Source organism: Portunus trituberculatus, chromosome 2 (assembly GCF_017591435.1).
Source record: "Portunus trituberculatus isolate SZX2019 chromosome 2, ASM1759143v1, whole genome shotgun sequence".
NCBI lineage: Eukaryota > Metazoa > Arthropoda > Malacostraca > Decapoda > Portunidae > Portunus > Portunus trituberculatus.
Window position 1 is genome coordinate 6,659,858 of NC_059256.1, and position 12,500 is coordinate 6,672,357.

Consider the following 12,500-nt stretch of genomic DNA (forward strand, 5'->3'; position numbering starts at 1 on the left):
TGTGTGTGTTTTCTTGGTGTGTTTGGGTGTTTTTGGGGTGTTTGTGGTGTTTTTCTAGTGTTTTGGGGTGTTTGGGTGTGTTTTCTTGGTGCGTTTGGGTGTTTTTGGGGTGTTTGGGTGTGTTTTCTTGGTGCGTTTGGGTGTTTTTTGTGTTTCTAGTGTTTTGGGGTGTTTGGGTGTGTTTTCTTGGTGCGTTTGGGTGTATTTGGTGTGTGGTGTGTTTGCGTGTTTCGGTGTGTTTTTTTTCTGGTGTTTTGGGGTGTTTAGGTTAGGTGAGTGTGTGTCTCTGTGTGTGTGAGTATGCGTGTGTATCTGTATTTAAGATTTTGTGTGTGTATTTAAAGTTTTTATTCACTTATCACCCCCACACACACACACACACACACACAGCTGAGCATTGAGTTGGGTCCACCGCTGAGTGATGACGAGGACCTGGTTGGCTCGGGATATGGTTCGGAGGATGAGTATTACCCCTCGGCCCTGCCCTCCCTGCCGGTGACTTGCCAGGGAGACGCTCTGCCATCCCCCTCCCTGCCACCGCTGCCCCCTCTGCCCCCCCGGCCACCAAGTAGACTGCCTGCTGTCGTGCCACCTCCACAGACCAGCCATAGGGGTTATAGTAAGGTGAGAGAGAGAGAGAGAGAGAGAGAGAGAACAGACAGAAGGAAAGAGACAAAGACAGAGAGAGAGAGAGAGAGAGAGAGAGAGAGAGAGAGACAGACAGACAGACAGACAGACAGACAGACAGACAGACAGACAGAGAGAGAGAGAGAGAGAGAGAGAGAGAGAGAGAGAGAGAGAGAGAGAGAGAGAGAGAGAGAGAGAGAGAGAGAGACTAGACAGACAGAAGAAAGAGAGAAAGAGAGAGAGAGAGAGAGAGAGAGAGAGAGAGAGAGAGAGAGAGAGAGAGAGACAGACAGACAGACAGACAGACAGAGAGAGAGAGAGAGAGAGAGAGAGAGAGAGAGAGAGAGAGAGAGAGAGAGAGAGATTAGCTTTAATTTTTCTTTATTTTATTTCAATTTACTCTCTCTCTCTCTCTCTCTCTCTCTCTCTCTCTCTCTCTCTCTCTCACACACACACACACACTCACTCACTCACTCTCACTCACCCCCCCATTCTCTCCACAGGTTCCCCCAGGAGTAAGGGGCGCCAGCTACACCCTCACCCTGTACACAGACGCCTCCCTGACACACCCCATAGCTGCTGCAGCCGCCGCCGCCGCTGCCACACCCACCCCAGTCGCTCCACACAGCCGCCTCTACGCCCAGGCTGCTCTGGCTAGTGGTGAGTCGGGGGGGAGAGGGAGGGAGAGGAATAGGGATAAAAAAAATGGAAATAATTAGAGAGAGAGAGATTATTAATAGAAACTGTACTGCACATGTCAAGTCTAGAGCATTAGATTCTCCTCCCAATCCTCTCTGCCTCCTCACACACGCTCAAACCTTCCTCCGTCAAGAAATTAACCACAGCATGGAGTGGAAGGGATCAACAAAGGAAGGTATGAGGACTAGATTGAAGTGAGAGATAAGAACACCATTTATGAAGGAAGGGAATGAACCAGTGTAACCAAACCCACTTGAACAAAACCAAGATGTACTGTGGCAAATATTAAGACACCTTTTTTGTGTATGGGGTGTTGCCACAAGCCTCTCGGTAACACTCACCACCCAGATTTGCACCCATAGAACACTGACACTAACTTTCTTTAGCTTGTTGGCTGGCAATCTTCAATCCAATGATCCCAATAGTCTTTTGTGGATTTTGTAGCCTGGCGGTGAAGCTGCGGGAAACAAGACTCGGAGATCAGTTTCCTCCAGCAAATATGGCAAAATCACAACATTCTGGGCCATACGGTAAGGCTGATAATCTCTAATGCTGTTAATCCCCACAGCATTGCCATACATCACCACAGCACCAGTGTTTCATTTAACGACGAACTGCTACTCTTTTTCTGATGTATGGTGATGTTGTAGAGATTATCAGCCTTACCGTATGTCTTAGAATGTTGTGATTTTGCCATATTTGCTGGAGGAAACTGATCTCCGAGTCTGTTTCCGCAGCTTCACCCACCAGGCTACAAAATCCACAGACTGTTGAGGTCATTAGATTGAAGAATGCCAGCCAACAAGCTAAAGAAAGTTAGTGTCAGTGTTCTATGGGTGCAAATCTGGGTGGTGAGTGTTACAGACGAGGCTTGTGGCAACACCCCATACACAAAAAAGGTGTCTTAATATTTTTGAACGCTTGAGAATTAGAGGGGTTAGATTTTACACGAGATGCTTTCCAAGAGGCCTTTTGTGCTTCAGAATTGGTGTAAAAGAACGTGTAAGCTTCGTAAATCAAGAGTTACCTGTACTGTTCTTGTTGTCTTGTTTGGCTCTAGAATGTTCTCAACCCCGTGTGGTGTTTCCGTAGGCCTATGACCAGGATTTTTGTGTGTGTGGGGAGGGGGGGTGTTGTCATAAGCCTCCTTCATAAACCTCACCACACAGATCTCTCTCTCTCTCTCTCTCTCTCTCTCTCTCTCTCTCTCTCTCTCTCTCTCTCTCTCTCTCTCTCTCTCTGGTCATTTTAAGATTTCAGTTCTCTCTCCATTTCCTCCTTAACTCTCTCTCTCTCTCTCTCTCTCTCTCTCTCTCTCTCTCTCTCTCTCTCTCTCTCTCTCTCTCTCTCTCTCTCATCTGGTCATTTTAAAATTCAGTTCTCTCCATTTGGTCCTTTTAAGATATCGCGGTTCTCTCTCTCTCTCTCTCTCTCTCTCTCTCTCTCTCTCTCTCTCTCTGTGGCGCAATGCTGTGGTTCCCGTTCAGATTTTTTATTTATTTTGAATTTCTCGTAATTATTTATCTTTGAAGAAAGGAAAAACACCAACTAACTGAAACTCCCTTAGATTGGTGGCCGGCTGTCTTTGATCCAGTGATGTGGCCAACAGTTCCTCACATCAAATGCCTATTGTTACCCATTTGAAGGTCACAGGGTGCGGAAATGCAGAGTTGGGTTGAATTGAAGCATATTGTCAGGAGAAATTACTTCAATACCCACCACACTCTGCCATGTGTGAAACTGAGGCAGGAATTGTGTGTAGGGATTTCAGATAAAGCTCCGCCCACTTCCAGAGACATACACTCTTTTGCCTTCATAAATTCATGGTATACTTGAAGGTGGTTTATTAAAGGAGGCTGTGGTGTAGTGGGTAAGGCGGTGGAGGTGGTATCAGGCAGACGTCCACGTGTAGGTTTGAATCCCACCACATACAGCCTTAAACATTTTGCCATTTGTGGAGTGGGTTAAAGTTAGCTACATGTCACCAGGATACCTAAAACACTATTAAAACACCCTAAAACACCATTAAAACACCTCCTTGAAACTTTGCCATTTGTAGAGTGGTTTAAAGTTAGCTACAGGATACCTAAAACACCCTAAAACACCATTAAAACACCATTAAAACACTCATTAGAACACCGCCTTGAAACTTTGCCATTTGTAGAGTGGTTTAAAGCTAGCTACAGGATATCTAAAACATCTTAAAACACCCTAAAACACCATTAAAACAGCATTAAAACACCCTAAAACACCATTAGAACACCGCCTTGAAGCTTTGCCATTTGTGGAGTGGTTTAAAGTTAGCTACCATACCTAAAACACCATTAAAACACCGCCTTGAAGCTTTGCCATTAGTGGAGTGGTTTAAAGTTAGCTACACGTCACCAAGATACCTAAAACACCATTAAAACACCCTAAAACACCATTAAAACACCACCTTGAAGCTTTGCCATTAGTGGAGTGGTTTAAAATTAGCTACATGTCACCAGGATAGCCAGGCTCCAGGTGGTGTTGTTGCCTCACAAAGATGCGGCAGGGTGGTGACATGGGCCCTAATATGCCCACCACTACACACAACACTGCCTGCGCTGCTAATGGCTGGAAGATCAACACCCCTTCCAACACTCTTCAAGTAGGCCTACAGACGATATAGGGATTAAAACAGAAGAAATTAATAATAAGAAGAATTAAATGTCATAACAGCATGGCATGTTGATGAGGGCATTATAGTGTTATGATGAGCATTGTCACCTGTCACAGTTACAGTTTAATTTGGTAATCATATTAACCCCTTCAGTACTGGGACACATTTTTGCCTTGAGTTTTGTGTACCATTAGACCATTTTATTGACATTAGCAAGGGTCTATGGAGGGCACAAGATTAATGGCCACAGTCTTCACTATTTTAACCCCTTCAATACTGGGACACATTTTTACCTTGAGTTTTGTGTACCATTAGACCATTTTATTGACATTAGCAAGGGTCTATGGAGGTCAGAAGGTTAATGGCCACAGTCTTCACTATTTTAACCCCTTCAATACTGGGACACATTTTTACCTTGAGTTTTGTGTACCATTAGACCATTTTATTGACATTAGCAAGGGTGTATGGAGGGCACAAGATTAATGGCCACAGTCTTCACTATTTTAACCCCTTCAGTACTGGGACACATTTTTACCTTGAGTTTTGTGTACCATTTGACCATTTTATTGACATTAGCAAGGGTCTATGGAGGGCACAAGGTTAATGGCCACAGTCTTCACTATTTTAACCCCTTCAGTACTGGGACACATTTTTACCTTGAGATTTGTGTACCATTAGACCATTTTATTGACATTAGCAAGGGTCTATGGAGGTCAGAAGGTTAATGGCCACAGTCTTCACCATTTTAATCCCCCACATGAGTTTGTGAAGCTGTACAAAATCACCAAATAGTCACCACAATGAATAGGGAAACACATCATGCTACTGAAGAGGTTATCTTGATGCAATTTTAACAATACACAACCTCTGCATTAGTTAAGAAATACCTGTTTGTGTATGTAGTCTCACCACCACCACCACCACCACCAGTACTGCCCTGGACCACCACTACCACCACCACCACCACCACCACCAACCTTCGAGTGATGCTGGAGGAATGCTGGATAAGTAACACCACTGCCAGTACACCACCACACACCACCACCACCGCCACCACCACCCACCTGCTGCTGAGGAAATCCTGCCGTGTCCACCCGTCTGTGAGTGTGGAGGCCCCGTTCACACACACGCCCCCACCTTCAGTTTCCAGGTGAGAGAGAGAGAGAGAGAGAGAATTATTAATGCAACAATTATTTATTTATTTATATATTTACTTAGAGAGAGAGAGAGTGAGCTAACCTGTACCACCACCACCACCTACTACTACTACTACTACTACTACTACTACTACTACTACTACTACTATTTCTTGCAGGTATTGGCAGAGTATGCAGCAATGGACGTGTTTTACCTCCACTGTCAGCTTGGTGTGTGTTCCCCAGACACTCTGCCAAGGCCCACCATTATCAAGGTGAGAGAGAGAGAGAGAGTGAGAGAGAGAGTGATGTTTGTGTTTGGGAGTGAAAAGTGAGGGAAAGGAAGAGAGAGAGAGAGAGAGAGAGAGAGTGTTTTATATTATTACTTTGTTATTATTATGAAATGTCTTTTTAATCTCATTCACACACACACACACACACACACACAGAGAATAACAACCCCCCACCTGTCTCTCTCTCACTCTCACACACTCTCTCTCTCTCCCACAGTGCATAGAGCCCTCCCTGTACTGCAGCAAGCCAGCTCTTCTGAAGGCCTTCGAGAGACAGCCAGCCTCCTCCTCCCTGCAGACACTCACCCTGGGACCCCTCACCTCTGCCTCCACTACTAAATGTGAGAGAGAGAGAGAGAGAGAGATTTGAAACATTTATTCATAGCAGTAGTTAACAATATATCTTGAGAGAGAGAGAGAGAGAGAGAGAGAGAGAGAGAGAGAGAGAGAGAGAGAGAGAGAGAGAGAGAGAGAGAGAGAAGAGAGACTAAGAGGAGGAGGAAAAGAGAAGGAAGAAGATATACTAGAGAGAGAGAGAGAGAGAGAGAGAGAGAGAGAGAGAGAGAGAGAGAGAGAGAGAGAGAGAGAGAGAGAGAGAGAGAGAGAGAGAGATTTGATACATTTATTCATAGCAATAGTTAATAATATATCTTCAGAGAGAGAGAGAGAGAGAGAGAGAACAATTGAAAGAGAGAAAGAGAGAGCAAGAGAGAGAGAGAGAGAGAGAGAGAGAGAGAGAGAGAGACTTACTACCAACCTAACTTAACCCAATGTAACAAAAAATCTTTCTTTTTTCCACCTGACCATCTCAAAACACCCAAAACACAAAAAACACCAACAAACACCCAAAACACCAAACAGTGGCTCTTTTTGGCACTACACACACCACCAGCAGTAGCCAGGGCCTCCACCACAGCGACACCACCAAGGCAGCAGCTACGGCGGAGGTGACAGAGGGCAAGACTCAAATAGTGGTGTTGAAGGGGCTTTCAACAGAGGTGGTTGTGGGAATCGCACTGGCTTCGTTTGTCATTGGTGTTTGCTTGACGGCTACGCTCTGGGTGATTCACATGAAGACAGGTGAGTGTGTTTGGGGGTGTTTTGAGTGCTTTTGTGTGTTTTAGGGGTATGTGGGTGTTTTTGAGGTGTTTGGGTATGTTTTGGAGGTGTTTTTTGTGTGTGTGTGTTTTACGGGTGTTTGGGCATGTTTTGGAGGTGTTTGTGTGTGTTTTGGGTGTGTTTGGGCATGTTTTGGAGGTGTTTGTGTGTGTGTGTGTGTTTTAGGGGTGTTTGGGTATGTTTTGGAGGTGTTTGTGTGTGTTTTTGGGTGTGTTTTGGGCATGTTTGGGAGGTGTTTGTGTGTGCATGTTTTAGGGGTGTTTGGGCATGTTTTGGGTGTGTTTGGAGTGTTTTTGTGGATGTTTGTGTGTGTTTGGGCATGTTTTGGAGGTGTTTGTGTGTGTGTGTGTTTTAGGGGTGTTTGGGCATGTTTTGGAGGTGTTTGTGTGTGTTTTGGGTGTGTTTGGGCATGTTTTGGAGGTGTTTTGTGTGTGTGTGTTTTAGGGGTGTTTGGGCATGTTTTGGGTGTGTTTGGAGTGTTTTTGTGGATGTTTGTGTGTGTTTTGGGTGTGTTTGGGCATGTTTTGGAGGTGTTTGTGTGTGTGTGTGTGTGTTTTGGGTCTGTTTGGGCATGTTTGGAGGTGTTTGTGTGTGTTTGGGCATGTTTTGGAGGTGTTTTGTGTGTGTGTGTGTGTTTTAGGTGTTTGGGCATGTTTTGGGTGTGTTTGGAGTGTTTTGTGGATGTTTGTGTGTGTTTTGGGGGTGTTTGTGTGTGTTTTAGGTGTTTATGGGGGTTTTTGAGGTGTTTTGAATGTTTTTGTGCGTTTGTGTTTAAGAGGGTGTTTTGGGTGTGTTTTTGTGTGTTTGTGGGCATTTTGAGTGTGTTTGGGTGTTTTGAGTGCTTTTGTGTTTGTTTGGAGGTGTTTTGAGTGTTTTTTGAGTGCATTGTGTGTGTTTGGGGTGTTTTTGAATGTTTTTGTGGATGTTTGGGTGTATTTGTGTGTGTTTTGGTGTGTTTGTGTTTTGCCTGTTTTGAGTGTGTCTGTGTTTTGGGTGCGTTTGAGTGCATTTTGTGTGTGTTTGAGCGTTTGTATGTTTTTGAGAGCATTTTGTGTGATTTTTGAAGTGTGTTTGGCTATATAATAAGTGTGTTTGAGTGCGTTTCAGACACTGTATACTCCCACACACACCCAATCACATATTTAAGTGTATTTTGAGTGCGTTTTAAACTGTACACCCGACAAACACACCCTAACACATATTTAAGTGTATTTTGAGTGCGTTTTAGACATGTTACACCCCACAAACACACCCTAACACATATTTAAGTGTATTTTGAGTGCGTTTTAAACACTGTACACCCCACAAACACACCCTAATCCATATTTAAGTGTATTTTGAGTGCGTTTCAGACACTGTACACCCCACAAACACACCCTAACACATATTTAAGTGTATTTTGAGTGCATTTCAGACACTGTACACCCCACAAACACACCCTAACCCATATTTAAGTGTATTTTGAGTGCGTTTCAGACATGTTACACCCCACAAACGCACTCTAACCCATATTTAAATGTATTTTGAGTGCGTTTCAGACACTGTACACCCCACAAACACACCCTAACACATATTTAAGTGTATTTTGAGTGCGTTTCAGACATGTTACACCCCACAAACGCACTCTAATACATATTTAAGTGTATTTTGAGTGCGTTTTAAACTGTACACCCCACAATCACACCCTAACACATATTTAAGTGTATTTTGAGTGCGTTTTAGACACTGTACACCCCCAGACACACCCTAACACATATTTAAGTGTATTTTGAGTGCGTTTCAGACACTGTACACCCCCCAGACACACCCTAATATACATATAACTATTTTGAGTGCGTTACACCCCACAAACACACCCTAACACATATTTAAGTGTATTTTGAGTGCGTTTCAGACACTGTACACCCCACAAACACACCCTAATCCATATTTAAGTGTATTTTGAGTGCGTTTCAGACACTGTACACCCCACAAACACACCCTAATCCATATTTAAGTGTATTTTGAGTGCGTTTTAGACATGTTACACCCCACAAATGCACTCTAACCCATATTTAAGTGTATTTTGAGTGCGTTTTAAACTGTACACCCCACAGACACACCCTAACACATATTTAAGTGTATTTTGAGTGCGTTTCAGACACTGTACACCCCAGAAACACACCCTAACACATATTTAAGTGTATTTTGAGTGTGTTTCAGACATGTTAAACCCCACAAACGCACTCTAACCCATATTTAAGTGTATTTTGAGTGCGTTTTAGACACTGTACACCCCACAAACACACCCTAACACATATTTAAGTGTATTTTGAGTGCGTTTCAGACACTGTGCACCCCACAAACACACCCTAACACATATTTAAGTGTATTTTGAGTGTGTTTCAGACATGTTACACCCCACAAACGCACTCTAACCCATATTTAAGTGTATTTTGAGTGCGTTTTAGACACTGTACACCCCATAAACACACCCTAACACATATTTAAGTGTATTTTGAGTGCGTTTCAGACACTGTGCACCCCAGAAACACTCCCTAACACATATTTAAGTGTATTTTGAGTGCGTTTTAGACACTGTACACCCCACAAACACACCCTAACTATTTTGAGTGTGTTACACCCTACAAACACACCCTAACACATATTTAAGTGTATTTTGAGTGCGTTTTAAACTGTACATCCCACAAACACACCCTAATCCATATTTAAGTGTATTTTGAGTGCATTTTAAACTGTACACCCCACAAATACACCCTAACACATATTTAAGTGTATTTTGAGTGCGTTTTAGACACTGTGCACCCCAGAAATGCACTCTAACCCATATTTAAGTGTATTTTGAGTGCGTTTCAGACTCTGTACACCCCACAAACACACCCTAACACATATTTAAGTGTATTTTGAGTGCATTTTAGACATGTTACACCCCACAAACACACCCTAACACATATTTAAGTGTATTTTGAGTGCGTTTCAAACTGTACACCCGACAAACACACCCTAACACATATTTAAGTGTATTTTGAGTGCGTTTTAAACTGTATACCCCACAAACACACCCTAATCCTTATTTAAGTGTATTTTGAGTGCGTTTTAAACTGTACACCCCCAGACACACCCTAACACATATTTAAGTGTATTTTGAGTGCGTTTCAGACATGTTACACCCCACAAACGCACTCTAACCCATATTTAAGTGTATTTTGAGTGCGTTTTAAACACTGTACACCCCACAAACACACCCTAATCCATATTTAAGTGTATTTTGAGTGCGTTTTAGACACTGTGCACCCCAGAAACACTCCCTAACGCACTCCATCTCTCTCCCAAACAGACCCCAAGCGGCAGAAACGATCGGACAATAGCAACGCCCCTCGGAATTCTGGGTATGATCTCTCGGCACACTCTGGTTCCTCCACCCCCTCCTCCCAGGCCCCCATGACCGCCTGACGCCCCCCACATGACAACCCCCCCCTCCCGCTGTGGTCCAGGAGGGGGAAGATCAAGTACGCCCCCCCACCGTCCACCAGCCGTGTCTGACTAATGTTTTTTTTGAGTTTTTTTGCTGCATTTTTTTTGCCGTTTGTAAATTTTTGGGTTTGTTTGTGGGCTAAGTTTGGTTTTTCTTGTTCTTGTTCATCTTCTTCTTCTTCTTCCTCTTCTTCTTCTTCTTCTTCTTCTTCTTCTTCTTCTTCTTCTTCTTCTTCTTCTTCTTCTTCTTCTTCTTCTCCGTTGGGTATTTAAGTTTTGTTTTTTTCTATTTGTTTTTCTTCCTCCTCTTCTTCTTCTTCTTCTTCTTCTTCTTCTTCCTCTTCTTTGCTTTCTTCTCCTCTTCTCCTCTTCTTCTTCTTCTTCTTCTTCCTCTTCTTCTTCTTCTCCTCTTCCTCCTCCTTCCTCATTATAATCTCCTTTTCTCCTCCTCCTTTCCTCCTTTCCTCCTCCTCCTCCTCCTCCTCCTCCTCCTCCTCCTCCTCCTCCTCCTCCTCCTCCTCCTCCTCCTCCTCCTCCTCCTCCTCCTCCTCCTCCTTTTTCCTCCTCCTCCTCCTCCTCCTCCTCCTCCTCCTCCTCCTCCTCCTCCTCCTCCTCCTCCTCCTCCTCCTCCTCCTCCTCCTCCTCCATGCGGCGTTGAAAATGAGACCTGAGGGGGGGTGACCAAAATACCTCAAGTGTGACTCTCTAGTGTGACCTCCAAGTGTGACCTAACATGACCTTGAGTATGAGCTTCAAGTGTGACCTTCAAGTGTGACCTCCTAGTGTGACCTCCAAGTGTGACCTTCAAGTGTGACCTAAGATGACCTCGAGTGTGACCTCCAAGTGTGACCTCAAAGTGTGACCTCAAATTTATATTGAAAGAAAATCAAGGAAAAAAAATGAGAAAGTAAGATTAGTAGTAGAATAATGACTACTACTACTACTACTACTACTACTACTACTACTACTACTACTACTACTACTATTACTACTACTACCACTACCAACAAACATTCCCTAAGATAAACACTACTACTATTACTACTACAAAAACAATGACCTGTGAAATAATAGTAGTAGTAGTAGTAGTAGATGTACTATTACTACTACTACTACTATGAAAGGTGACTACTAAACTATTACAATTACTATTTTGTGAAGAGATACTGTATTTGAGAGAGAGAGAGAGAGAGAGAGAGAGAGAGAGAGAGAGAGAGAGAGAGAGAGAGAATTTTGAACAAGATGTATTAAAAGAAATGATAGTTTTAGAGAGAGAGAGAGAGAGAGAGAGAGAGAGAGAGAGAGAGCAATTTTGAACAAGATGTATTAAAAGAAATGATAGTTTTGTGAGAGAGAGAGAGAGAGAGAGAGAGAGAGAGACAATTCTTCACTCAGGTTCATGATATTGCATAAAAACAATGATATTATTAATTAAATCATCATAATGTTACTATTATTACTATTACTATAACTATTATTATTATTATTATTATTATTAAGAGCATTTTTATAAGCAAGCATTACATTTTGTTAATATTAGTGTTATTTTAGTGCTATGTAAAGACGGGTTTGGAATATTCAGTTAGAAATATTATTGGTCTGAGATTTGAGGGGAAATAAGGCAATTTTGAGGGGAAAAGAGATTAAAAGGTTGATTTTGACAATTTTGAGGGGAAAAGTGGGATAAAAGGTACATTTTGAGGGGAAAAGTGAGATATAAAGGGTAGATTTTGACAATTTTGAGGGGAAAAGAGATAAAAAGGTTGATTTTGACAGTTTTGAGGGGAAAAGTGAGATATAAAGGGTAGATTTTGACAATTTTGAGGGGAAAAGTGAGATATAAAGGGTAGATTTTGACAATTTTGAGGGGAAAAGTGAGATAAAAGGTACATTTTGACCATTTTGAGGGGAAAAGTGAGATGAAGGTACATTTTGACAATTTTGAGGGGAAAAGTGAGATGAAAGGGTAGATTTTGACCATTTTGAGGGGAAAAGTGAGATGAAAGGGTAGATTTTGACCATTTTGAGGGGAAAAGTGAGATGAAAGAGTAGATTTTGACAATTTTGAGGGGAAAAGTGAGATAAAAGGTACATTTAAACAATTTTGAGGGGAAAAGTGAGAAACGAGGGGAAAAGTGGAAGGGAAGGAAAAAGTGTTGAAATAAGGAAGGGAGTTTTTTAATATATTGTAAAAAGTTGGTATTATTTCAAGTGAGGGGAAAATGAGGGGATTTTAAGGGGAAAGGTTGAAAAAAAGGGGAAATGAAGCCAATTTTGAGGGAAAAGAAGGAAAAGTTTAAATATTGTGTAAAAAGTTCATATTTTTTCAAGTGAGGGGATTTTGAGGGGAAAAGTTGAAAAAAAGGGGAAATTTTGAGGAGAAAAGGGGAGGAAAAAGTTTAAATATTGTGTAAAACGTCAATATTTTTCCAAGAGAGGGGAAATTGAGGGGAAACAGCCAATATTGAGGGGAAATCAGCCAATTTTGAGGGGAAAAAGATAAGTTTA

At 42.4% G+C, this 12,500-nt stretch overlaps 1 protein-coding gene across 1 annotated transcript in view; it reads left to right on the forward strand.

The window, feature by feature from the left end:
• Positions 1–10,201, forward strand: part of LOC123504025 — a 17,783-nt gene extending 7,582 nt beyond the window's left edge. The window contains 8 exon segments of the mRNA XM_045254253.1: positions 391–624; positions 1,131–1,287; positions 4,901–5,082; positions 5,085–5,120; positions 5,286–5,381; positions 5,617–5,740; positions 6,261–6,479; positions 9,856–10,201. Of these exon segments, the coding sequence (XP_045110188.1) occupies positions 391–624; positions 1,131–1,287; positions 4,901–5,082; positions 5,085–5,120; positions 5,286–5,381; positions 5,617–5,740; positions 6,261–6,479; positions 9,856–9,971 (1,164 nt within the window). The 3' untranslated portion in view covers positions 9,972–10,201.
• Positions 10,202–12,500: the final 2,299 nt, after the last annotated feature.